The sequence below is a fragment of the Gymnoscopelus braueri genome (assembly GCF_963280865.1).
Source record: "Gymnoscopelus braueri genome assembly, chromosome: 4".
NCBI classification, from domain to species: Eukaryota; Metazoa; Chordata; class Actinopteri; order Myctophiformes; family Myctophidae; genus Gymnoscopelus; species Gymnoscopelus braueri.
The window spans coordinates 26,766,966-26,794,907 of record NC_137605.1 but is presented as its reverse complement, the minus strand read 5'-3'; the positions used below and the strand labels follow the sequence as shown (position 1 = coordinate 26,794,907).

General features: G+C 44.2%; 1 protein-coding gene across 1 annotated transcript in view; it reads left to right on the top strand.

The window, feature by feature from the left end:
- The window catches only part of iglon5 (IgLON family member 5), a 146,158-nt gene that overhangs the window by 116,285 nt on the left and 1,931 nt on the right, over positions 1–27,942 (top strand). The window contains exons 2-7 of the mRNA XM_080427548.1: positions 8,718–8,796; positions 12,294–12,526; positions 15,282–15,401; positions 22,237–22,368; positions 22,768–22,888; positions 27,756–27,907. Of these exons, the coding sequence (XP_080283674.1) occupies positions 8,718–8,796; positions 12,294–12,526; positions 15,282–15,401; positions 22,237–22,368; positions 22,768–22,888; positions 27,756–27,907 (837 nt within the window). The remainder of the gene's footprint in view (positions 1–8,717; positions 8,797–12,293; positions 12,527–15,281; positions 15,402–22,236; positions 22,369–22,767; positions 22,889–27,755; positions 27,908–27,942) is intronic.

The following is a 27,942-nucleotide window of genomic DNA, read 5'->3' as shown; positions in this document are numbered from 1 at the left end:
ACCCAGTAATTTCTGTTTTTATTGTAGCTTCTTAAAGGCTTGAGTGTAAACTACAGGATAAGCCCTGCCACTGTACCAAAATGTTTCCCATGACACTGAAGCCATTCTATTCATTCCCATTAACAGATAGAGCTCTACAATGACCCTGTGAACGCGCTGGAAGTTATATGTGTGAAGTTAGACATCCTTTATTTATAGAGTTTGAATAATTCTATGTCTTAAAACATAGTACAAAAATCAGTCTGCTCAGTACTGCTTGAATAATCCATGTCCATAATTAATAATTATACAATCCATGCCTATAAACAATCCTGATTGGACAGCTGGAGGGCTGATTTATGGTAAATAGTGTATTCTAGTGTATCATAAGCTCAAGAGAGGGTGGAGTGCTATTTATATATCATGTTACATCAACAATATATCATAACGCCGAAGCAGGAGTCCACATCTCAGATAACCTGGATTTATTCTCTGCCCAAGGCCCCGTACTGCTGTTATATTACATATAGGAATTGTAATCCTTTCCTGCGTCGGGCCTTGTTGCTGCAAAGTGCGTTATTGTCAGAGGATGCTCGCCGCAAGATTTGTCGGAGGGAATGAGTATTTTAAGCTACATCTTTAAAAGCCACGACAGCACTTCCCTACAAATCTGTCAAATTACCTGAGCACAGGCAGGTCTACAGGGCCCTGTGTGAGGAGCGTGCGCGTGTGCACTCACTGGGAAAAGGAAGTAACAGTTTAACTACAGTATTGATTTCAGCAGTGCTAAGGGGTTTCGGCTCCAGTCCAAGGAAAATGGGGGGTAAAAGAACAGCAGGTTCGGGGAGCGTCCCTGGTGTTAGCGCGCTCTGCTTTTTCTACCAGCAACGCTTGATTCAATGGTAAAGATCTGTGGCCGCCCATTGAAGTTGTACAACTGGTGCATTGAGTACTGTATGGCTCCGTGCACTCTGCAGTGCTCTATTGATTGATGTGTGAAGAGGGATTAGCGAGAGGGAGGGAGAGAGAGCGAGGGAAGCATGGGAGAGAGAGATGGCAGAAGAGAGGGGAGGGAGGGATGGTAAATGGTCTGCATTTGGTGAGAGGCAGCAGACGCAGAATTGTGGATGCAGCATGTGTGCTATAAAAGAAAGGGGCAGATGTCAACACTTTGGCGCGACCGTGTATTTCACAGCTAGACACTGAAGGCCGTTACAGTGTGTTCCATACAGAAGACAACGTTGATGGCTTTGACCCGCGTTTAAGATAAAAGCCCCTCCGGCAGCAATATGTTGTTTGAGTGGCAGCACGATGACCAGTTGAATTGTGATGTGCGATAAACGTGCCCTCCGTTTCAAAGGCCGTTCTGATCTATGACCTCACGTGACAGGCAGCTAAACTTCCAAACAGCTCCACTCAAGTGCCAGAACACACGTCTGAGAATTCAACAAAACCCAAATAAGCTCTCTGCCGTTGTTTATCCGGCATTCGAATTACCTTACCTGAGAGACTCAAAACAATTCATTCACCATGACTTCTCTGACATTTCTTAGATTTCCTGTCAGGTGGAATCCCGCTGACATCCATTTCGTCGGCCATTGTGAGTGGCGGGCTACCTGTATATATCCATCTTGCTTGGCTGTTGGAGCATGTGTGTGTGTGTGTGTGTGTGTGTGTGTGTGTGTGTGTGTGTGTGTGTGTGTGTGTGCGTGTGTGCGTGTGCGTGTGCGTGTGCGTGTGTGTGTGTGTGCTCGTGCGCGTGCGCGTGCGCGTGAGTGTGAGTGTGTGTGTGTGTGTGTGTGTGTGTGTGTGTGTGTGTGTGTGTGTGTGTGTGTGTGTGTGTGTGTGTGACTCACTTTTTGGCACCACTCGCTCTCCTCTGGCCCTCTGCAAAGGTGGCAGGGCAGCAGGTGCAGAGGGAAAAGCAGTGGGGGAGTGCTTTCATCAATAACAGGTTGAGGAGGGAACAGAGCCAGGAAGTAGGGAGGTTCGGGGGAGTTCGGGGGTCTGCTGAGGGGGGGAGGACAGAGGAATGGGGGCTTCAGATGAGGTGGACAAGGGTTTAGAGCCAGGGCTGTCCAGAGTTAATGGGATCAAACAAGGAAGAAAAAGGGGGATCTATCTACCGGTTAATGTTTAAATCCCCCCTCCGTTGCTCCCTGCCTCAGGCTCCCGGCATCTGATAATCCTCGGGTTGCCTCTGTTCATCATCAAGGTGTCGAAGGGAAGTGCCTCTGTAAATATTTAATTGGCTGCAGCATGCCGCTGTTAATTATGCGGGTGTGCCTTTGCACTGTCTCACTCTCTGGCCCGCCACCGGGGCTGTATTCTCTCTCTCTACGACCCCCACATCACTCTTCTCAAAGCCTAGTTCAGAGCGAAGATTTGCGGCGACGAGACAAAACCACTCTAAGCCCGATTTGTCATACAATGGTGCTGCGTGCCAAAAATAGCCGACGTACAAGCTCACAAAGCGTCACGGATGCGCCGCGTTTTGAGCTGGTTTGCCATTTTCGATGCAGGGCATTGTCTTACGACGGAGCATTGCAGAGAAAAATCGCAGCGGTCTGAATTACCCATAAGGCTACTTTATACTTTGTTAAGCGACCATATCGGACGACTAAAATTACTTATTTCGAAATGGATGCAAGCGTTGACTGACACTTGTTTTCAGTTGAAAATACTTCAATACGTCATCCGACGTGGTCGGTCGACAAAGTATCAATTTGCCTTTACCACTACTTATACTTATTCTACTGCTACTGTATCTATTCACATGTAGGATCTACTACTGCTACTACTATTGCTACTCTCAACTACAGTACCACTATAAGATAGGGAAGTTCACACTGAGCACTATGACTATAACTATGAAAACGTAGTTATACATATATTGTCAAGTGGAAGGCACAGTTCATACACCACAACTATAACAAATACGATGGTGCACGATATAGTTATAATTATCGATGTAGTTATAGTGCTCAGTGTGACATTACTCATCTTTATTGTATTGATTCTTGTCATTCTGTGTAGCACATCAATCACATAAATTCTCTTTAGCAAAATGTGTTTCCTTTTGTGGATTTGCCTCATTCCCTTTCGCTTCAGTTTCCAAATTGTGGCAACTCCCATTAAAATGGATCATTATTATGGGTTTAATTATATCCCCTGCCATTATCCGTCTTGAGGCCTATCAGGCTTTTAGAAGTAACTCTTTTTTTCTGTGTTTATTTGATCGTCAAGGGCAATGCAAAATAGATATATGATGACTAAAAGTGCCACAGCTCAATTAGAACTCTGGTCACAAATGTCGTTATGAATGGGGTGCGTGCAAGAGTCAAGAGAATACAAATTACTTTATACAGTGGTTCTCAACTTCGGGTCCTGGGACCCGCAGGGGTTCTTGAGGGGTTTCCAGGGGGTCCCCCTATGACTGATATGAATTAAAATGATATGAATTAAAATGGACCCTTTCGTGTCTGTAACTAAAATAGACCCTTGCGGGTCGACTCGTATTTTAATCAATTTCTACACTCTCAGAGTTTTACAGTGGAGATTGGGATCCCAGAGATAAAAAGAAAAGAAAACACAGTCTTAACAAATGGGGGTCCATGGCCTAACGCATATCAAATATCAAAATTAAAAAGGCTGAGAGTCACTGATCTAATACATTTTTCATGGCTGCTCTCCAAGCAGCCATTGCAATTATTGTTATTATTATCATTATTGTTATTATACAGTAGGTATACTGACCACAAGACAACATGAGACATACTGTACAAGAATATCTCTGCACACTGGCAACTGACATAAAATGCTTCCCTCGGACGAGAATAAGTGGTACACTACCTATACTACGTGATAGAGAGCTACAGTGAAAGAGCGAAAAAAGACATAAATATATTGATGGAATGACTACAGCTGCTGGCTATTGTTTTCCTACCCCTCCCTGTGGGCCTATCCACAGAGCAGGTACACATTTTTACCCGGGTGATAACGCGGTTCAAATCTAGACCTGGGGCTCAATGTCCGTGCGGTCGAAGGAGTCGATGAGCCTTGAGATGCTTGTGGGCGTGAATGTTTATGTGTGTGCGCGTGTGCGTGTGTGTGCGTGTGTGTGTGCGTGTGTGTGTGTGTGCGTGCGCGTGCGTGTGCGTGTGTGCTGATGCTGTGCCAGAGGACCAGGTCACATCAAGGACAAGAGATAGCCAGCACATAGACTGTATCAGCCGTAGACAGCGGTAGGCTGAGAAATTCAATATGCAACCATCCATACTAACAGTAACCCTCTGGCTCATAAGGGGCCCGGGATATTCCTGAGAACGAAAGAAAAAAGAGTCACACTGCAGTGCTCACCACCAACACAACAACAGCACCAGCCAGGTTATTCATCATTTACCTATTCACACTGAATGCCATTACAATATAATGTATATGCTGTACTCCAGTCGCAGCCAAGCACAAAACGCCTCGCCTTTCCACTGTAAAATCCTGCGTGTTTAGTTCATTCTGAGAGTGAAATGTAACCAACAGGTCCATTTGGTGACATTTCTACACTCTCAGATTTACAAATGGATAAATGAACAAGATTGTACTGTGCAGTATCAAATTTCATGTAAATGGCAGAAGTGTACACAGAACATACATAAAACTTTGGCAGAATCAGTTTGGACCGGACAATAAGTCTTCTACCCTTAGGGAACCCTTAGTTAGAGAGTTCCCCTCAGACTTACATTAGCACTGTGTGCAGCAGTAAAGTGCAGTACCTTCTTGCCTTTGTACTGTTTGTTTACTGTCTTGTGTTTTTGGTCACATCCTCTGTGTTTTGCACATCAATGAATTGCCCTCAAAAAACTTTCCCCAAAGGGACAAATAAAAGCTGTATCAACTCGGACAAATCCTGAGTGGAAATTTTACACTGAGAGTGTGAAAATGGACCCGTAAGGGCTGAACTTGTATTGCGTCATAATGTATTCTGGCATTGTACGTGTTTCCTGTCACTCAGGCCAGGTGCTTTTAATGCACCATTGTTAAGGAGCTCCTCAGGGGGCCCGTGCAGGACTCTAAGGGTTTTTGAGGTGATGAGAAGACGCTGACTTGGCACAGCTTAGCTGTCTTAAGTGAGATGCTGCAGATGCACACATTAGGCCAGCGATCCGCAACCTATGGACCAGGGCCCACTGGTGGGCTATGCACGTGGGTCCCCAAATAATTGGCAAAACACTTTTGATTGATTAAAAATTAGTTTTCAGTGTAAAATCGATAAATATGAACTCAACTTATACTATCGATCCATGCCAGAACACAATCGATTGATTGATTATTAAAATGAATAAAAAATGCTCTGAAAATGCACAGGGCGGTCCAGGCCGTAGCGTGACGGTCCAGGCCGTAGCGTGACGGTCCAGGTCGTAGCGTGACAGTCCAGGCCGTAGCGTGACGGTCCAGGCACCCTAGGCTGCAATGCCTGCCTGACAGCGTGTCGTGGGTTCCACTCCTGTTCCCGACGACCTTTGCTGCGTGTCATCTCTCTCCCCATTTCCTGTCAGTCTATTTCCCTATCCCTCTCTAAATAAAGGCATAAAAAGACCCCAAAAAAACTGAAAATGCACAGGGCCACAAATGCTTTCGAGATTTTCAAGTGGGCCCTCATCCAGAGAAGGTTGAGAACCGCTGGATGAGGCGTTCGTTCATCACCAGGGTGATCACCTTCACCTGCAACCAAAGTCAAAGCAATACGCATTGTGCATATATCCAACAATCCTAGTGACTGACCGAGAGGAAAAAGGGGTTACGCACAGATGTGTGTAGGCATGAATGAGTGTGGGGTTGGGGGATCGCTTGTTTATGCCTAGCTGTTTGTACAGTTAAGTGTTTGTGTATGTGCATGTGTGCAGACACAGGCCTTTTTGTGTGATTTCTGAGGAGGAGTGACTGTCTGCGCACAGCACGCTTTACACAAACCCTTCCTGTTGGTTTCATTGCCATGGAGAGTATATTAGAGCCAGACCAATATATAGGTCTGGCCAATATATCGGACATTATTACTTATTTATCATTATTATAAGTGTCGTCAAATAGAAACTCTAATCCCATTTTTTTTATAGATTCGAAAATGTTGCACTTTTTGACAATATATCGGTCACAATCGGTCATCTACAACGTCAGGATCGGCATCACACACAAAAGAAAATCCGGCATCAGTCGTGCTCTAGACTCTAGATACAGTATGTGTAAACGTGCAGCTGTTGTGTTTGTTTGGGGTGGAGGTTCTGCGTGTGAAAATAAGTGCGGGCTGCATGGTTTGACCTGGTTATCATGGCGTGCAGCGCCTCGGAGCAGAGGCACGCTCGTACAGGTTTTATAATGTGAGGTGCCAATTGAGCTGTGGAAATGGGAATTGAGTAGGGAATAGGGAATAGCTCCCAGTTGGTTTGTAGCCCTAACCAAGTTTTCGGCGTATGCATAGATACATCATTCATTCAATCAAACATCTGCGTGCATGTGTGATTGGGGATATATCTTTTTGTGCACGTATGTCACTCTGGGCGCATGGGACTGTGTATTTACCCCAAGCCCTGGAACTGAATTGAATTAACCTAAATAAAGTCCAAAGTGTAGAGTACAGTGAACTTGAAAGGTAACAGGCGAGGACATGACATCCCTCTCTGTGTCAAAGAGGGGACACGTGGATGCCGCGACACAAGGTTCTTCCATAGAATTAACCTTTGAAAACACAGACAGCTGGTGACATTTCCATGCATTGAACACAACAGCCGAGGTGCTCTGTCCCCCCCCAAGGCTTTCAGAGAGAGAGAGAGAGAGCGAGAGAGAGAGAGAGAGAGAGAGAGAGAGAGAGAGAGAGAGAGAGAGAGAGAGAGAGAGAGAGAGAGAGAGAGAGAGAGAAAGAGAGAGCGCAAATGGATGGTGCCACTTCTGGGATCTTTGGACAGCACAACAGCAAGCGCCAGCCGCGGCACAAGCTAATGTGATTATGGCTTTTAGCTGGAGATATTCAGGGACACTTTTCCTTAGAGTCGCCATTAGTTCTCACTGCGGCCTCCCTTGTACTTGCTGGTGACTGTCATTTCAGCAAGCAAACAAACAGACACACACACACGCGCACACACACACACGTTCACACTCAAGGGAAGTGGATGCCTGAATGCATTGAAGACACATCGAACAGGGTCCGTCGTAAGAAGCCTGTGCACATTGCCTGTGCACATACAGACACAAAAACTCAAAAACATAAATATGCATCTTCATAGATAGCGGAACAGCCAAACTGTCGACAACCAGCCATTACCTCGTTCAATTAGATGATGGCACCGGGTTCCCTGTGTTGGCCTGCACCTAAATCCTCATTCTGCAGCACACACACACACACACACACACACACACACACACACACACACATGCAGTACACGTAAAGTACTGTACAGGTATGTGTACTGCATGCACACAACCACACACACAGACATAATTAATTAAGGCTAATTAATTTAGCCTTTATTTCACTGCTGACAAATTTAAATTTAGTGATGTGTTTGGCAGTCATTCGGCCATTTAGCTATGCAGTACTCAACGTCTTTTGATCACCATTCCGAGATGTGCATTATCATTTTTGAGGCCCTCATTATTATTTGTAATCAAACCACGATCCTTCCAAGAGTCTTGTTCTTCTTGATCTATTCTCTCGCTGGACTCACACTCTGCATGCTTAGCGTGTTCCAGACTCCTGCATGCCTGTTTAACAAACCTTGGGGTGCTTCTAAACTCCTGACTGCACCGGTTTCGTCTCATAAAGTCGCCGCTTATTAAACCCCGCGGCTAGACCATAGGAAAATGTCCAGCAAGATATTGAGGTCACAGTATAGACAGGGAGGGAGAGAGATTGGTGAAGATGGGAGGACACAAGCAGAAAGTACCTGGTGACACGCTGGTATTTGGCAGGGCTGAGATGGACAGAGCCAAGTGTCTTGCTGAGGACCAACCTGCCTCAATAGGCAGTGTCACCGCAAAGATAACCAAGTTTGTGCTTATCTTTGTTTGCAGGGTCACAGCGAATTTTGAAAGATGCTTCTCCAATACTTAGTCATTTAAAAAGTGCAAGGGCTTTGTAGTGGAGGCTATTTCCTCACTTGAATTAGTTTTTGTTTCACTCTGTCTAATGTGTCTCAGAGTGTGTGTGTGTGAGTGTGTGTGTGTGTGTGTGTGTGTGTGTGTGTGTGTGTGTGTGTGTGTGTGTGTGTGTGTGTGTGTGTGTGTGTGTGTGTGTGTGTGTGTGTGTGCTTGTGTGTGTGCTTGTGTGTGTGCGTGTGCGTGCGCGCCTCTGTGTGTATTGGTAGGCAGGATGAGCATCCCTTCTGTTGCCGTTGCTGTCCCTTCATTTCACGCTCTGGTGGCTCGCCGTGAATCCTCTTCCCTCGGCTCATTATCGGCACTGTTCAATGAGCGCGTGCCCCACCAGAATGCGGTGCAAAACCAAATCATTATTCAAATACGGGGGTCAGTGCAGACGTCGCGACTCTTTTGTTTTGTATATTTATTACTTTGCCTTTCGGGAAATAAGTAAGCATGCAGGCCGCGGAGCAAATCCCGGACAACCTCGACCCGGCGAGGTAGACGACTACTGAGTGCTGGCTGGGGATGGAGACTAGGAATTGAGCGTCTGTTGCTGTTATTGGAGGCATTTTGCTCACCCTTCCCCCATCTCTCATTTTGCTTGGCAGGGCCCAGTGTGCGTGGAGCAGAATTCGGCCACCTGCCCGACAACATTACAGTGCTGGAAGGCGAGAGCGTCATATTGAGGTAACGCCTAATCCTACACCTGCACCAACTAATTACATGAAAAACTTGTTTGTTTGTGTCCCTTCCACACCTGTCATATCGGTTTAATTGCCAATTCTCAGTCACATATAACTTCAATTAGCAGTCACCCTGCTTGCTTAATTTTTTTTTACCTCTGCAAAACTGTCTACTCTAAAGCTAATTGAATGACGCCACCTGTCAGGTGTCATTGGAGTCATGGTGACTTTGTAATATCGCCTCTTACTTAGCTTGATCACAGCATTTATGGTGTGCTAGATTGCTTGGCAGAGCTCTCGTCTAGGCTTCCAACTGCATTGCTGAACTGTAAGTGATAAAATAAGAAATCAAGAAGAAACATGCATCCATCCAAGCATGACCTTGTCAGGTCCCTGATGTTGACTTGGCACGTTTAAAAGTGGGAGCGTGCTTTCACTGACTTCATGACCTTTCAGTCTGTGCTGAATCTCTGAACAATTCCTCTTTTGGATCATATTGCTTAGGATTTTCTGTGATTTAAAAAGAAAAAAATCATGGAAATAGTTTTTCTTAAGTTTGGATCGGCTTATGGCAGGCAGATCAACATGAAAAACTGTCTCTTGATGCCGTCCTGAAGATTTGCAGCCTGGAGTGACTAATTTTACCATTAGTAGGATACCGGCTTTGTAACACTGTTATATTGTAGATAGTCATATTTGGGCTGTTAATCGCAAATGAACACAAATAAATGAAATAACAGTTGCTTTTCAGGTCCTTTCCAATTTGTTTTTCACACTTGGTTTCTTCAGCCTCTGAAGTGCACTCAGACCATGACTCAGCTATTTTTCACGCTTATGTGAACACTCCGAAAGAACTCAGACTCCTCTGAAACGAGCCATACTCAGACCACCTCAGGCGGTGGTCTGAGTACGGTTCGTTTCAAGTCTTGTGTTGCGGTTCGCTTAACCTGTGCATTGTGAACACAAAGCGCTCCAGGTTCACTTCACCCTTTGCCATTACATTTTAGCAATCAAGGTTTGCCATAGACAGATCGCCTGTGCCAACCCCCCCCCCCCCCCAAAAAGAACTATAGTGTGAACAAAAAGAGGACTGAGGCCCCATCAGAGCTGAAGTTGACCAGAAATACAACTGATTTCTCTTTCAAATGAATTGACAATATGAATGCAAAAATAACTGAGTCCCTTTTCTGTTGGTATACTTTTGAGGACTGAGTTTGGTTTGTTTAAAAACAAACACAAACTGAAAACACCCTAGAGTTCTACACTGGTGTGACAACACAGATTTTAGAATGGGACTACTGTAACTAACTAATGCAAATGGAATTGGCCTGGGGAACAGGAAAATTGAATTTGAAGGATGAAATCCAGCGGCATTCCCCTTGAATTCAGTTCCTCTTCATTACGAGCAGTCTTACTTTTCTACTTTGATTTCACCGCAAAGACCTGAGTATTATAGTCTAATCAATAGACCGGTGATAGCCGAAACACAACAATCAATCATTTCAGAAATGCTATGTCTAGAGTGGAAGAGGGTGAACTGTATAACTGTTGTCCACAGGAAAGACAAGTGTACACCACAAGCAAGAGCTGATAAACAAAAAGCTGAACAGCTTTATAAATAATATCTGACTCGTTTGAGTTGCCATGATTTTGCCATTGTGGCACAAATACTTATGAAATGCCTGAGAAATTACTGCTCCACTGGTTTTGATGCAGCACGTTAAAAAGGGAATCGTTAATGCTATTGTTGGGACTCATTTTCCTCTGGGTCTTCTGTACGATAGTTAAAGCATCAGAGAACATCTAATTAGTAAATAAATGTATACATTACTATTATTATTAATATGATTATTATTATATATGTACGCAGGTGAGGGTTTCTTAGTACACAAGGATGTCTTAAAGTATTTCCTCTCCACTTGAACTTAAAGGACGACTTCAGCCATTTTCATCTTGGACCTCACTAATGCTTTTTATAATATGGTACCATTTTTGTCTACCCTGTCTCAGAGGAGGGCTGTGGACAGTTCAGAAATCCGCCTACCAGTGATATCATCAATGGGGACTCCACTGCATGCTTTCTATTCCTGTAAAGTTAGCATGCTATACATTATGGAAGCCATTGTTCTTGCGTTAATAAAAAATCAGAATCTTTAAATCTTGCTTGAAAAAAAAAATCTGCCTAATGATGATGTCACTGGGACACTTTTTTTTTTTACCATTTTATCATCAGCATTAGTGAGGACCAATTATTTTAAGATAGGTTGAAAATGGGTCATCCTTTAAGGATGCTCCTTAACGATTTAAGCCCTATTTTAAACATTGTAGTATGATGGTGTTGCGCGGCAAAAACTGCCCATCTAAAAGTTCCCAATGCGTCTCATTAGAATAATGTCAAAACATGAACATTTTGGAACCTAAAAATTTTCATATTTTACCCTTATGATGACATGCCAGGTTGAATGGTGTGTGTGTGCAGGGCGGGGCTTGTGGTTCACAGGTCATCCTGTGCATCACACCAGAGTCACTTGTAAGCGATTTATTACAATACTTTCCAGCTCACCTGTGCTGTGTAACGGTGGATAAAAGGAGTTGCTGACACTGCCTTGGCAGGATCTGCCTCAGCAGTGATATTTATCCAGGTCATATCAATGTCCCCAGTTGAAGCCGGCCAAGGACATCTAGTGGCTAAGTGCAGTACTGAAGTGACACCTTCGCTTGACGTTTTGAGGAGTGTCACTAAGTAAAGAATGTTTTGAAAGATGCACTTTAAAAAAAAAACTTTACAGGAGCTGGTTCAGCGTAAATGATTATTAAGCACCTGGGTGTGATTCTGTCAGAGTGGAGCACCTGGGAACTGCTAGTTTGCCTACATTAAAATGCTATTTGCAAACATTCCTTCACGCCATGTTTGCTATAGTGCACACTGGTTCTCAAAGTGGGGTCCAGGGACCCCTAGAGTTCCTTGAGTGGGTTCCTGGGGGTCCCCACCTCTATGATGATTAGGAACCAAATTACGGTTCTGTAACTCTGTGTACAAATGGAATTTGTTCACTCTGAGTTAAAACTGAGGGCCCTATTTTGCATAGCATCTTATGCCTTATGACTTATTAGGCATTTTTTATTATTAAAAATAATAATAATAAGATAGTGAAAATAGCCGATCTATCGTGATAAGTTGTGAGCTTATCTATTTACTATTTTCACTATTTTAAAATGTTTAAAATAATAATTAAAAAAAGCCTAATAAGATCAAAAGGCATAAGACGCTTCGCAAAATAGGGCTTTTACAGTGTAGACTGGGAGACCCATCCCAGAGATAACAAATTCATATCAAACTGGGGGGGTTGAAAAAGGTTGAAAATCACAGCTATAGTGCAATATACTCTAGTTTGTGTTGTCGATGTACTTCAAAGATTGCATTCATTTTTTGTCGATATCAAAGCTATTACTACCAAACGCTGACCCACTGGCCCGCATGTCCTTCCTGTCCACGCGCAGGTGTAAGATTGATGAGGAGGTCACTCACAAGGCCTGGCTGAACCGCTCCAACATCCTGTTCACGGGGACGGACAAGTGGTCGCTGGACAAGCGCGTGTCACTGGTCAACAGCAACAGCAGTGACTTCTCCATCCAGATAGACACGGTGCAGGTGGCTGACGAGGGCCCCTACACCTGCACCTTCCAGGCCAACAACATGCCCCGCATCGCCCACGTCTACCTCATTGTCCAAGGTCAGTGGGCGGGGGATGGGGGTTTCATGTTTTTTTTTTTATGATTTTTAACTCGTTTTGACCAGTGGTGGAAAGTAACTAAGTACATTTACTAAATTACTGTACTTAAGTACAATTTTGAGGTGTTTTTTACTTTACTGGAGTATTTCCAATTTTCAGTACTTGTGATTGTAGATCTGCTATTTTCAAACATTTTAGTACTTTTACTTTTGGTGCTTTGGTACTTTTGGTGTTCCGGATAATGTTCTCAGAACCTAAAAGGACTCAGGAGGTGGTACTAACCCTGAGTTCTGGGAGCTCAGAACTCAGAACTTATACTTGCAAAAGCAGCAGAAAATAGCAAATCTACAAGCTCACAATGCGTTGCAATGCGTCAATTTTAGATTTTTTTAATGTTTTTTTTTTATGGCATACCTCCCCCTTCAGAAGTGGTTCTGATAATAATGAACAAACAAACAAACAAAAACCATCACAAAACTTCACAGGGTCTGGTATAGGTTATGGAAGGTTCTGGGTTACCCTTCATAGTTGGAAAGAGGCATTTTCCTGCACCAAGGTTATGTTCTCGCCTGTTTATCTGTCTGTCTGTGAAGAAAATATATAAAAGACATAATTGGATTCTCACCAACTTTCCTGGGCAAGAGTTATAGTTCATAAGGAAGAAATGATTGGATTTTGATGGTAATTTGTATTTTCAATCGGATACATGACTTGTTTTTTTATCCCAACTGCTCTGCCCTGTGGGGAGGTAAATTGGAAGTGTCACTAAAAGCTGCATTTGACATAAAGATAGCTAACTAGACTACTGAATAATCAACATGCAAAGTATGTCCCTGTGTCCTGACGTTTTATAGGCACAACTTCATATAACAAATATACTGTGTAATTTTCCACTGTCATTTAAAAAAGTAAAGGTACAAATGTGAAACTTAAGACTACTACTATACAGTACAGCATCCAAATGGATTGTGGCACATTGAAAGAAGTGCAGTATTTTTACTGCTCGTCCCTGTAACATAAAACAGACATTTTTTAGTGATTTCACTATTCAATGCATAATGATAGTAACAACACTATTGACACAGGATATTGAACAACAAAAATTGTACTGATCAAATATGCTGTGTTATGCTGATGTGTATGCTGATGACAATTTTATGATCAAAGGATGTACAACATGTTCTCACCTGTCCAGGCATCTGTCAAATCCTGAGTGTTACATTTGTCCACTCTCTGACTTAATTTAACACTCAGGTCAGGATTTTACTGTGTAAGACTGTTTGATAATGTCATATGTTAACACTACATTGAATCAGGTTGCAATGATTGATGACCGGAGAGCTGTTACACTTTACTGCTTCAACATTTATGGTGGATGGTGATAACAAATGCAAACATGAGTAATATCTGAGTTAAGTTTGCTGTGTAAACACGGTGACATCAAAGCTGTAGCATAGCAGCTTACTGGAAGTGAATTAGCATTATTTGGTGTCATAAGGAAGTTAAGTGTAAGCCCTTATTATCTCTACTAAGTTCATTATATGCTTCTGTGCTTTTATGGAGCTGTGGGGTGGGGTGAGATAGGTCAGACGAAGGGGGAGGTGGGGGTGAACTACATGGTGGGCTGTCCAACTGCCTGACAGTGCAGGACACAGGACCAGGGCCCAGTCGTCAAGGCAGCCGCTAAGTGAGTGAGGGTTTGACTGATCCTGAGTGACGTGATTTATTGGCGCCCGACCGCTCGCCTGATGGAGTGCAGACCTTTCCCCCCGCATGTGCCAGTTGTTATGTATATTGTACCTTACATATGTAGTGCATATTGCAGTAACACCAGACCTGGCGAAATGAAAATGAAAAATATGCAGGACGCTGATATGTCAGCCACGTTCTGTGGGGATGAATGTGAACCGAGCCTGGCTCACAGCTAACTGGAGGCAGGGGAGAGAGAGCATGGAGTTCAGCCTCTCAACAACATGTTTTTTTACATAACACTGCAGCCAAACAAATAACTCTTGTCTGCAGGGTGTAAGGCTTGGCACAGATGACCAATATACCTGATTCCAAGTCAATTTCAGTCAGAGCATGATACCACACAATATAATTACACCCCCAAGTCAGTGCATCGAGCACCACTCCGGTCTTTGCTTTATCTTTGCACGTATTTTGCTGAAAATAGTAGAATAGGATCCTGCTCAGTAGGTGTTTTGCAGGAAAAGCAATCTTGTGGCCAATGTCATTAAAAACAATGATAATGGGTCCTTTAAATCCAAGGGCTTTCTTGTTATCGAACTAACTACAGTACATGCATTGTTCCTCAGTTCACCACTAAGGGAGTTTGGAACAGATATCACTTGATGGTGGTCATTTACGTACTTAAAAAGCAGCAACTCTAATGTCCATGATTTCCGCTTCTTTTATTTTATTTAGACATCATGCAAAATGGGATTTAACTTCACATCATGTATTACAGTAATGGCCAGTGTAATATGCTGTAAATTAGATGGGCAAATGCATTGTCTTGCAGTTAAGCATGCTGCATAATAGGCTAGTTGGGGTTCTTAGCTGCTTCTAAGCAAGAGAGACTTTTAAGGCATGGATCATTAATCGGCAGACTGCTGTCTGAGACTGCAGGGATTTGCATCATACTTTAAAGAGTTTAAATAGCTGCGAGGGGAAGCCTCATCAATAATTCATGAAGCAGGAGTAGGAGGGGATTTTAAGGTCATAGTCTTGATGGTATGGCTTTGTTTTCCAGTGCCGGCCAGAATCGTCAACATCTCCAAAGACGTGTCGGTGAACGAGGGCGAGAACGTCAACCTATTCTGTCTAGCGGTGGGGAGGCCAGAGCCCACTGTCACCTGGAAGGACCAGAAATGTAAGATTTGATTGTTTGTCCCTGGATGCAAGAATGTCTCCTCTCCACCTTTACATCTCCATCATTACTGTACATTCACCCCTAAACCTAGTACTGGGCTATATGGACAAGATCATATATCACAATATCTTTGACCAAATACCTCAATATCGATATTGTGATGATTTTTTCATTTTTTCCCAAATTTTCTAAAATAGTGAAAATAGCATGTCTACAGATTGGCTATTTTGTGCAATTCTTGAAAAAAGTTAATTATAAAAAGGGCCTAAGTGATTAAAACCAGGAAAAGACAACATCATGATAGTATGATATCCAAAATCCCAGACAATATCTTGTCTCAAAACACAATATTGATATAATATAGATATACGTATTGCCCAGCCCTACCCCTAACCCTGAACCCCTGTCTCTAAAAAAAACATGTCCCTCTTTATTACCAACATTCAACTCCAGCCTTATCCACATTCTCTTCAGGACATTGTCTTCTCCCACCACCCCGTCCTCCCGTGTCATTGTCCAAAAACTCCAGCCGTTCAGACTGTGTCTATCTTGGATTCCTATTCCAATAGTTTCCCTTATGTCCCAATGTTTTGTCCCAAACGCTCGCACATTAAACGTAATTATCCCCCACAGCTACAGCCAGTAATCATCAGCATCTGTCTTCATCCTAGCTGTCAGTTGCCGTCATGATGCCAACCGATGCTAATAGCCGTGTTTGTCACTACATCGTTTATTTATAACTTTCATCATCATCGCTGGGAATGACATGGTCACAAACAATACACTTCATAAGCAAAGTAAAATTCGTTTCTGTTTAACATCATTCCCTTATCTGTCTCTGTCCAAAACATAGACATTTTACTGTTCTATGACTTCTACAGGTTGTTTGATCAGCATGTGTACAGGTACATCGGCAGAGTATCTGTGCTATGTTGGTGTATTAATAGTGTATCTGGTTAGCTTGGTAATTGCCGTGTTCAAGAGTCTACGTTGTGACAAGATGACCTTGTTCGACACTTTCTCGCCGACGCATAAATTTGCCTTTAGCTTTGCCTCTCCTTCTGCATGGGTAGCTTGTCAATGTTTTGCTTGTCTCATTAACCACTGTGAGTCCAAGTGTTTGCTTATTTGTCCATATGGTCGCTGCATTTTTAATCAGATATCAGCTATCCGATTGTGTCTAACCACAGAAGGTCAGTGTAAACGCAAAGAAGACACATTTATAGATGTGCATCTTCGGTTATGTGGCTAGACGCAATCAGATATCTATCTGATAACTCAAGACGCATTTTTAATGCCAAGTATAAACAAGGGCAGGGTGGCCTGGAACCTGAACCTTGTTCCTTATAGCTGCCAAAAGCAGAATCCCTGCTCTAAATAGTGTCTTGATCTCTTCAGGAGAAACATGTGGATGTATAGCCTCACAGTGTACAGTATGGCGATTGAAATGCTGTAAAATTCTAAATGATCTATCAAAATGTCCCTTCACCTTACAAGTCTTTCAATACACATTGAATGAGAGACAGACTAGAAAGAAAATACTTTATTTTTTCTTTGCTTTTCAGACTTTACCCATTCAACACTTTCTGGACAGCAGTGAAAAGACTCCATTTGGAAGGTTATTATCATTGTTAGCTAGATCAGATTTGTAGTTAATGTCAAGGTGCGGCAGGTGCCTCTATTACTTTGTTGAATTGGTGGATTTGTTTTACTTGGGTTCTGCAGCTTGGATATACAGTACCTGGATAAGACAAATAGATCAGTGTGGACATCTGCAGCCGTGTGTCAGTTGAATAGGCTATATCTGAATAAATATGACGATAACTGTATTGGCAGCAACAACGCTATAGCATAGTGATTAGCTACTCAGCAATAGCCTGCAGTTAGCCCAGGGCACTTATCTATGATCACTTTTCCATTGGCCTAAATGAAGATACTGTAGGTTAATGTCCCGCATATGTCCGCCACACTGTACACTGCTGTGTTGGAGCCACTAACATACCTGGTGTTCACACACACTGACAGCGACACTGGGACACCAGAGGAAAAAAATATTATGTAGAAGCTGTCACAGAGTATGCACACATGCACTGGCATGGGCGCACCACACACGCACGTGCGCGCACGCACGCACGCACACACACACACACACACACACACACACACACACACACACACACACACACACACACACACACACACACACGCACACGCACACACACACTTACATCAAGCCTTTTTTCAGTGTCCTCGCCCGCAAGCGTGCAGCATTTTTCCCCTGTCAGCAGTAATCCTCCCCCCTGTGCCTCCCCTCTCTCCTCTATCTCCCTCTTTTCCTCTCTCCGTCCTTTATCTCCCTTTCTCTTTCTCCTTCCTCTCTGTTTTCCTCACTCTCTCTCTCTCTCTCTCTCTCTCTCTCTCTCTCTCTCTCCGTCCTCCCCCACTTTTTCTCAGTTCGTGGGGAGAGCGAGATAGAGGCCACATTGCTATTCTGGGGGAGTGTCTGCTCTGCAGCCACACCATCACATGCAGGGGACCAGAGGCGGTGGGGAAGGGAAGAGGGTGGGGCGGGGGTGCAGGAGCCCCAAAGTAACATGCAAGAGGCTGCTGGCCATCTGTCCCCATTACTCAGAAGCAGTGTAAGAGAGAGAGAGAGAGAGAGAGAGAGAGAGAGAGAGACAGAGAGAGAGAGAGCAGGAACCCGCAAGAAAATTACCTGCCTCGTCCCGTGTGGACTCTTCACCGGCGGTCACCGGAGGTCTCTCTCCTGGAGAGATAGTGACACACTCCCACACACACACTCCCACACACACACACACACACACACATGCACACATGCACAAACACACCCCTCCAGCCACCTCTTCACCTCTATTGAGTCACAGATTGCAATCTGCCACCACCTACCGCTATTCATTCATATTCACCGGCATCCATCAGATGACCCTCTCAGACACGCACCAGCTGTGCCGCTCACACACACGCGCGCGCGCACGTGCACATCCGGCACTTATTATCATGGGACATATCTTATGGTTAAACATTCACTAATCTCGCGTAAACCCAGATGATCAGAGATACTGCTACATCTAGTGACGTCTGAATTCAATGACTTTAGGCCCTGTCCTTCACGTTGGGACATGACATGGTTTGTTTTCAAAGCAGTTGGCATGCTTGTCAGCAGCCTCATGTCTCCAGATGTACAGTATCATTCAGCAGGCGGAGATCTCTGATCTTCTGGCTGCGCACGACTAAACATAATCACAGACACACAGGCAGAAAGAGGCGGTTTCAGTCCACATGCAGACATGTGCATCCAACCACACATCCGCACCCATGCGTTGCTCTTTTGCTTACATGAAAAAGATATTTACCTACAATATTATACATACATGTGGTGGAATGTAACTAAGTACATTTACTTAAGTACTGTACTTACAGTAAGTACTATTTTGAGGTATTTGTACTTTACTTGAGTATTTCCAATTTCCAATACTTTTACTTCTACTCCACTCCACACACATTTAAGAGGCAAATATTGTACTTTTACTCCACTTCAATTATGTGAAAGCTTTAGTTACTAGTTACTTTGAAGATTTTGATTATTATTACAAAATATACATTAACCACTTCAGCCCTATATACATTTCAGCCATTTGAAAATAGCCGATCTACAAGCTCACAATGCGTCCCATCGCTATTTTCAAAAGATTTTTATACATTTGAGAACTTGAAATGGGACATTCTGCATAATGAGTACTTTTACTTTTGGTACTTTAAGTACATTTTGATGCCAATACTTTTGTACTTTTACTCAAGTACATTTTGAATTCCGGACTTTTACTTGTAACAGAGTATTTCTATATTGCAGTATTGATACTTTTACATAAGTAAGAAATGTGAGTACTTTTTCCACCACTGCATACATATTTTAGCACCTGTCACTTGCAAGCAAGCAGTATAGGCTACTAGAGAATCTCTACCAAGCACCCATTCAACTGCGTGTGAGCCTGGCATCAGGCCTCTCTCTGCCTAGTTGGCGATGAGCTTTGCGAATGGCTATGGATCAGAGGCGTAGAGAAATCAAGCACCTGGTCGACACAGCCGCAAGAAAAAGACCACGGTTTCACTGCAGGGCAGACCTGACCCCTTGATCCTTTTCTTTTACTCCCTTTCATTCCTACATCTGCCTCTTGTCTCATGCGCGATCCAACAATCTCTAGTGGTCAGGAGTCAGGCTCCTTTAGAAGCCATAAGTGGTTGATGGAGCTGTATTTTACGGGGCATTGTTGGAAGGCTAGGGGTCTGTTAGAGTCAGATACGATCTCCCACCAGACCAGAGCACCGAGCATTGTCGGGCCAGAAATCTCATGGGTGTTGGAGAGAGAGTGACGAGTAAAGGACAGATGAGGGGGGGGGGGGGAGTGGGTTGTGCCGAGCCCGACACATCACATTACACCCACATCTTCAGTTGTGCAAAAAAAAAGACAGAATACCCGACTGGACTGCCTCTCTGTGTTGAACTCTGCCTTAGTAGTAACTCTTGTCTGCAGAACTTCTTTCATGCGTCGCTTTATCATTCTCTCCCTCTCCGTCTCTCTGTCTCGCCTTTACTTAGCCGCTCTCTTACCCACACATACACTGTATTTCTCAACCTTACAAACTACTACTCTCCTTGTCTCTCTAATGCATTCTATCGCGCTCAATTTCGTCTCATTTTTCCCTTCTTCCCCAGTGCTTTTTATTTCTTGGAAGTCATCTGTATCAGACCTCTCTCTGTAATTCCTCCAGTGCTAGCTGTCTGATTCTATCTTTTCCCCTCTTTTTTCTCTCCCGTTCCTCCCCCCTGCACCGCCTCCCCCCGCGGGCAGAGTTGGGTGCTCAGCCTGCTCGGCAGAGATGTCGCAAGGGAGCTGTATTTATTAGGCTAATGGAATGAGTGAATAACATTGCTGTAAAGCCCCCCCCTACACACACACACACACACACACACACACACACACACACACACACACACACACACACACACACACACACACACACACATTCCCCATAGCCAGCCACCCCACACATTGGAGCCGTCGACAACGACATTGTCCCTACTCAGCCCGCCTGCCGCCACGGCAGCAGCTGCGAATAATCGTCTCCAGCTCAGTAGCCGTGCTAATAATCCTCCAGTATAATCTTCAATTAGAAGCGCCGCGCTAATCTCTGACAGGAATTATCGTGCCGTTTAGCGTCTTTTTCCGCACGCACGCGTGTTCTGTTGGCATCGTAGTCACAGCCCAGGCATGCTTTAGGGGTGAGAGGATGGTGAGGCATATGTGTTTGAAGGATTGGGGAGTTTGGTGGCGCGGGTGATTTGTGTGTTTGCGAGGAGACGATCTGAAGGCCCCCTGACTGATGTCAGGGGGGAGGGACTTTGAAAGGGAAAAGTGAGGGGCAATTTAAGCGCTGGATTTCCTTGTTAGCAGCAAGATTATGTATTATGTCGTGTTCCGCAGTCTGACTTCTTTAATGGGGTAAGGAGGAGTAAAGAATAAAAAAAGGCTTAATGGTTTCAGAGGCTGTGAGACAGCTGGCTGCTGAGACTTGCGGCAAGAGGAGGGGTTGCACTCTTATTTCTCCCTCTCTTCCTTTTCCTTTCCCTCATTCTTTCTTTTTCTCTCTGTCACTGTCGTTCTAATAACACACTGCATCCATTCCCTTGCACACAGAAGCAATAACGTCTTGCCCATCCCCATGACTCTCTCTCCTGCAGAGATTCGGTCGTTGTCTGCCCTGAGGAAAAGGAGGGACCGCCAGAGTGCGAGACAGCCTAATTCGCTTTTGGGGGCACCTGGGAGTTTGTCAACAGCAAATAACATCCACATCTTCTTCTCGCTGAATAGCGTACCATGCAAGCCCCCACGTGCACCCCCTGTTGAGAATCGTGTTTGTCCTTTGCTTTGAAGTGAAACTCACAATTTCCCATGAGACCTCAACTGTAATGTTGTCATTGCTGTCTAAGGGGCCACATTCACTCAGCAATGACAATAGCGTATGATGATATAGGATGCATTTGTAACCTCAAAAACATTAACGTATACCACTCGATACCAAGCGGCGATACTGCAAATTTACTGAGCCATGCAGACTTGCAACATTAGGCAACAAAGTAAAGTGGAGGTAATCTGCTTTTCTCTATTTGAGAAAGCCTCCAAGATTCAATATTCTTTATTGTCAAGTCCCATTATACTAGTACTGTATAAGAGAGTAAAATCCTTCCAACACGCCTTGGCAGCCAAAGGACTTAGCACTTCTAGGCCTACATGTGAAAAAGACATGTGTTATGCTGCTAAAATGCTTTGAGGTCACATTGTGGCACTTGGCATTAGCTTTCAGTATTGAAGCTAATACCTGATCAAAGTCTTGTATCAGCTTGATAGCTCACGTGTTGTCGCATCCCTAATGCTCTGTCTTTAGGTTAGCTGTAAGAATAGGCTGCCCTGCCTTTTTGCCTTTTTAAAATCTCAGTCACTCTCAGTCAAAGAAAGATAGGTAAGTTGCGTTAAGTTAAGTTAACACCTTCTTGATCCTGAGGGGAATGCCAGTCTTTACTGCAGGCAGTAAAAGAATACAGATAGAGCCACAACAGAAGGGAGCAGATTTGGCAGCAAAATTCAAGCACTTACAGCTCACCACCAAAGAAAGAACACTCCACAGATCCTAGATCAGTAGTCGTGCGAAAAATACCCGATCCAATTTTTGGCTCTCATATAAGTATAGATTACAGTATATGTAACGACATGAGTCATCATACATGGGACGTTTGGCCTGTGCTCTGTACCCTCAGATGGCTTGGTGAGTGATGGCGAGTTCCTGGACATCACAGAGATCAAGAGGCAACAGGGTGAGGACTACGAATGCATAACCAACAATGGGGTAGCCCCGCCTGACAAGCACAAGGTCAAGGTCACGGTCAACTGTAAGTACGCCTATCCTCACTCTGCACCCCCCTCCACACACACACACACACACACACACACACACACACACACACACACACACACACACACACACACACACACACACACACACACACACACACACGCAGCACAACACAGTGATAACTCAGCTCACACTAACCCTCCCACAAGATAACACAATCATGTATTAATGATAATATATGTACATTTTATGCATTATTATGTATGAATTCATGCGCTTAATACATCTCAATTGTGTTTTATGTTTTTTTCTTTGACCTTGTGAACTTACCTCCAACGACCCGACTCTCGCCTTCATGGCAAATGCGAAGTGTACGCTAATCGTTTAATTTTCTCCTTATGTCTCACAATCCCTGTCCCCCGCCTTCCCCCACCAGACCCACCCATGATCACAGATGTGAAGAATATGCCAGCCCAACAGGGCAAAACGGCCATCTTGCGGTGTGAAGCCATGGCAGTGCCCACAGCCTCCTTCGAGTGGTACCGAGACGACCGCAGGTGAGACTGTGGCCCACTCACAATTTAACCCTTTGATAATTGGCTCCCGCCTGTTGGCCTGACCTGTGGTATCGCCATGTGTCCGGCATAACTAAATTGCCATTTGTATTCTTCTGTAGCCATCAGAAACAAGTAAGCAACATTACGATTGCCAGAGACCATTTGTTTTTCAAATGTCTTTCTGGCATTTTAGCTGCTCCTTCCAAGTTAGCAAAAAAGTCCCTGGGATAGTAGGAGAATAGAGGGTGATTTGGCATCAGACAAGATGTGAGAGAGATGGAGAGAGAGAGGAACAGTTAGACAAGCCTGTGCCAACCACAGAGAGAGAGAGAGAAGTTAATAGAGTATAATGGGCCCCAGCAGGAGGTCACTGTTATTTATGGGCAGTTAGATTTGACTATTAGCACAAGGTTAAAACGGGAACCGTGTATGGAGGTACGGTGTGTCATGTGGGCACTCTCCAGAGAGTAGAAGAACCAGTGGCATAAGGTAGTTATGGGGGGCCCTAGTGCACTGCACACTATTATAATGGGCCCTAGTGCATGAGTGCATGCAGGTTAATAGTTAAGAAGCACACACACACACACACGCACACACACACACACACACACGCACACACACACACACACGCACACGCACACGCACACGCACACGCACACGCACACGCACACGCACACACACACACACACACACACACACACACACACACACACACACCATTAAGCATATATATTTTACTAACAATGTGATTTTACAGTCCTACTAGGAAAGTAGAGGGGCCAAAGATAAAGCTATTAAAATTCAGAACTGTGGATAGCGTTCTAACAATACAGTAGAGCCCTGCGCGGGACTTAAGTCCTGTTCACACCATTGCAATACTAGCCTGGGATCAATACAATTTTCGGGTTTAATAACTTTACGTCATCAGTCACGTCATCAGGCGGCCTGAACCAACCGCCGGAACCAAGGGTACCGGTATCACCCAAAATAATTCCCTGCGGTCAAGGGCATCATAATTTTAGGGCCTACCCAATAAAACCCTTGATGCGGCGTAGTTTAGCTTATGAGAATAGTTTGTTTGGTGTATCTATCTTTTATTCCAACTCGTAGCGACTGGCGAGAGTAAACTAGTAGTTATACTCGATTCAGCATTTAAATGGGGATTGGGAAAACTGACAGGGGGAACCAAAATAAATCGGTGCTGAAAAACCGATACCAGCAACTGGGTTCAGTAGGCATGGTCTAGACCGGATCATATGGAATGGAACGAATACCAGGCTTTCTTCCGAGGTGGAAAGTCTGGTGACGCGAGGTCATTGCAATACGATACAACGAAACCACTGCAATGCATTACAGAGAAAAATTGCAGCGGTCTGAATTGCCCCATTGCAGGTCATTGATGGTTCATTGAGTCGCAAGACATTCAACTTGTTGAATCGCAAGCAAAATGTTTCAGAAGGTATCAAACATAATAAATGTTTGATACCGATCAGCAGCAAGCGTGAGTGTGTACAGCTCTCTGGGAGCAGAAATGGATGGAGGAGAGAAGACCAGCTCATTAACCTTTTTGAAAAATTCCCCAAACAGAAACACGCACATCATATCACAGAAAACTTCCTCTCTCTTTTTACCTCTGTCTCTCCTCCCCCTCTCTCTCTCTCTCCCTCTCCCTCTTTCTCTCTCTCCCTCTCTCTCTCTCTCACACACATACACACAGAAATGCCCACAGTCTAGCGTGAGTTAGCCTTTTGTTTTTTACTGCACCCACCTGCCTGCGATAGAGAGGGAGAGAAAAATTTGGTAAAGAAGGGAGCCTATCGCTATTTAATTATACGCCACCTTGATGTGGACTACTGTCCAGTTTTAGCGTCCGTCTGCTGTTTGTATCCCATAGCCCGGAGGGATGATGACAATATAATTGCTGTGGAAACGGCAGTCGATCGCAGCTAGCTGCCTGGATGTGGACTCTCCAGTTTTATAAGGTTGCAAAGTGATTCTGTTGCAAGTGGTTGCACGCTGCAACTCGCTGCGTGGCAAATCATTGGTGTGACTTGGGCTTTAATCCCTTGCTCGCCTAGCCTGATTGTCAGCCTGAACCTGCGTGGAGCTTCAGTCTGAAATTGGCTGCATCGTCGGCGATTACAAGGGGGAGGGGATTCGAATTTGCCTAAACCAATCAGAAGAGATCCACGGATCCGCCTACATCTGACGTCATCGCACAGCTTGTTTTAGCAGATATTCGCTGATTGGCTTGTCGTTAGACCCGCCCCCACCTCCGACTCTCATTGGACGGTACTTTTTGCATCGAAGATATCGGCTTTTCAACACCAGACTAAGAGGCAGTCCACTCAGAGAGTGGGCAGGGTCTATGGTTTGGAACCAGGCTATTACTCGCCCACTCCCACCTGATTTCTGACCATTCCCGCAATGGTTTCAATCCATCCCGGCCGCAGTTTATCTTTGCCACCAACAAAGTTCAAGTACTGCCTGCTCCAACAATTATTTTCATTGGGACCCAAATACAAACAGAAAGTCAGAATGAGAGGATTTGACCGTTTCAGCACCACGGACAGAGACAAAGTGGGCTGGGCTAAGTCATGATCAGTATCAATAAATAGATCTATTTAGATTACCTGTCAGTAATTATGTGTCAGAATTATGTTCTCATTCTCTGAAAAACTGTCAATTGGGCTGCCACTAGCTGATAGTCTTGCCCTTACAGCCCATACTTCCCGGTCAGAAACGTACTCTGTGCTCTTTAGATACCTTAATAGAATTATATAGTGTAGATCACCATCTTTCAAAGATAGTGTTTATTCATACACGTCATACCACCCTGCTTTCATTGACTGATTTTCATTGCCTAGAATGTGACGTACGTATCTGACCTTACCGTGGTTATTCTGGGACCCGCAGGGCTTTTTGGCAGCCTGTTACTGCCCACAGCAACTTAAAAAATATGCAGTAAACACTAAACAGACAGCCAATCAAATCAAGAAGTCACATGATCAACCAACTAGCTAGAATGTTTATTTAACTATAGCTGTTATTGGGGAAAAGATTTATATATAAAATTATTGTCTTGTATTCACCTATTTGAATGGCATTCAACGAGCCTTGTGTTCAGCAGAATCCTCAACAACATTGTTACACTCCTGGGTTCTGATGCTTTCAATGGACAGGAATCAGGATAGCCAGCCCATTCAGCCTCTCCTGCCCCATGCTGGTAGGTCTGCCACAGGTAATGTCAGAAACAATAGCAGGGTAGTGCGCTCCTCACCAAAGGTGGATGTTACAGAGTAATGATCTACAATCAGTATTTTGACAAGTTGGGAGACTGAGGACTGCCGCTCAGCCTCTGTTGTAAAACAGACTATGAATGAAAGAGTTTTGCAGGAAACGTTACTGATACGTCCCTGTTGTAGTGGCCTTGTCACATACTGCAGGTCATCATCACTCGCGAGCTGAAGAGTCATGCGATGTAGTGCCTCAAACATGTGAGATGTTGCTTGCGTAGTGAATCTTTGGTTGATTATTATGTCCAGAATGGCAATGAAAATGTTGACTCTGAAATAGCTTTCTACTTTGGATAAGCGCTCATCTTTACATAGCCCGTCAAACTGACATTTTGCTTTTCTTATTTTTACTGAGCTTCACATTTTGTCTGCAAAGCGTCTGCTGTTGTCTTTTCCTGTACCGGTACTTAGACTAGATCTGTATGGTTATCTCCAGCAATTTCACTGCCTTCTTTGTGTCTGTGTTTGTGTCTTGTATTATTTTAGTGACAACATTCACACTCTCCAATACTTTACTTTGTCTGGAGAACCACTAGAAAAAATAAACAGAATGTCTGTTTATGTTTTCTTCAATCCTGCTGCTTCACCATGTTCATCGTTCTTGTCACCGATCAGAGCTGCTTTTGTCAGTGCTTTCATTGCATCTACATCTGTACCTACAAAACCAGTGGGTGAGGCTGAGTCATTTCAGCAGTTCTCCACAAAACTGAGAGTTCCGTGGAGATGCCAGTGACTGAGCATGGTACACCTTTTAATACTGTTGCCAAAGAACAAATCATTGCTGACGGGCAGAAATCTTGTATCTCCATGTTTCATCGTTTTAATGCCCGATTTTATACTACAGTATAAAAGACAGTGTCACGCAAAAGTAGAGAAAATTGCAGATCTATAAGCTCACAACGGGGCGCGATGCAATGCGCTTTGAGCTACTCTCTGAACTTTTCTCTTGTCAAATGCATGATAAATGCATTGTAGGTGCCACACCACAGAAGGCAGCGATGCTGATGCCAGCCGAACTGCTGCATTGCTAGGAGGGGGTGCAGGTGACAGTTTATAAAAATACAAGTTTTGCCACCCTCTCCTGTTCTTTTCTGTCTTGTCTTTTCTTACTGCCGCTTTAATGTTTGAAAGGCATGATCGCTCGGCTTGCAAATGTGCTCACTGCTGTTTTGATATTCTGATTTTGCGCCCCTAAACTAATTAGCTATATCTTCTTCATCACATGATCAATCATAGTTTTTATTACTTATGAAGCATATTATCATTTTGCTACCGAATATTTGACCGAAAAATATATCATGTAATTTCATGTGAGTTCTTTTGAACACTGGTGTACCTCCGATTTGGCAATCTGAATCACTTGCAAGTGATTCATTCAACACTCCACTGGAGATCCCCCACCCCGGGGGGCCCCAGTGCACTCCACACCGCTGAGAAGAAGGTCTCCTATGTATCTCTACTAGGTGCGATGCGTGTGTTCGCGTTACTCCTCTCAACCTCTCACACTTTCTTTCTTTTCATCCTCTGTCTCTGTCTATCCCTGTTTGTGTCTTTCACACCCTGTTCCCCAGGCCGGTAGAGAATGACAACAGCCTGAGGATCAAAAACGAGAAAACGCGATCGCTGCTGCTCTTCACCAACGTGACAGACAAACACTTTGGCAACTACACCTGCTTCGCCTCAAATCGTCTGGGGGCTTCCAACGCGAGCATGCTGCTTTTTCGTAAGTTACCAGACATGCGCATGACACGCTCACAC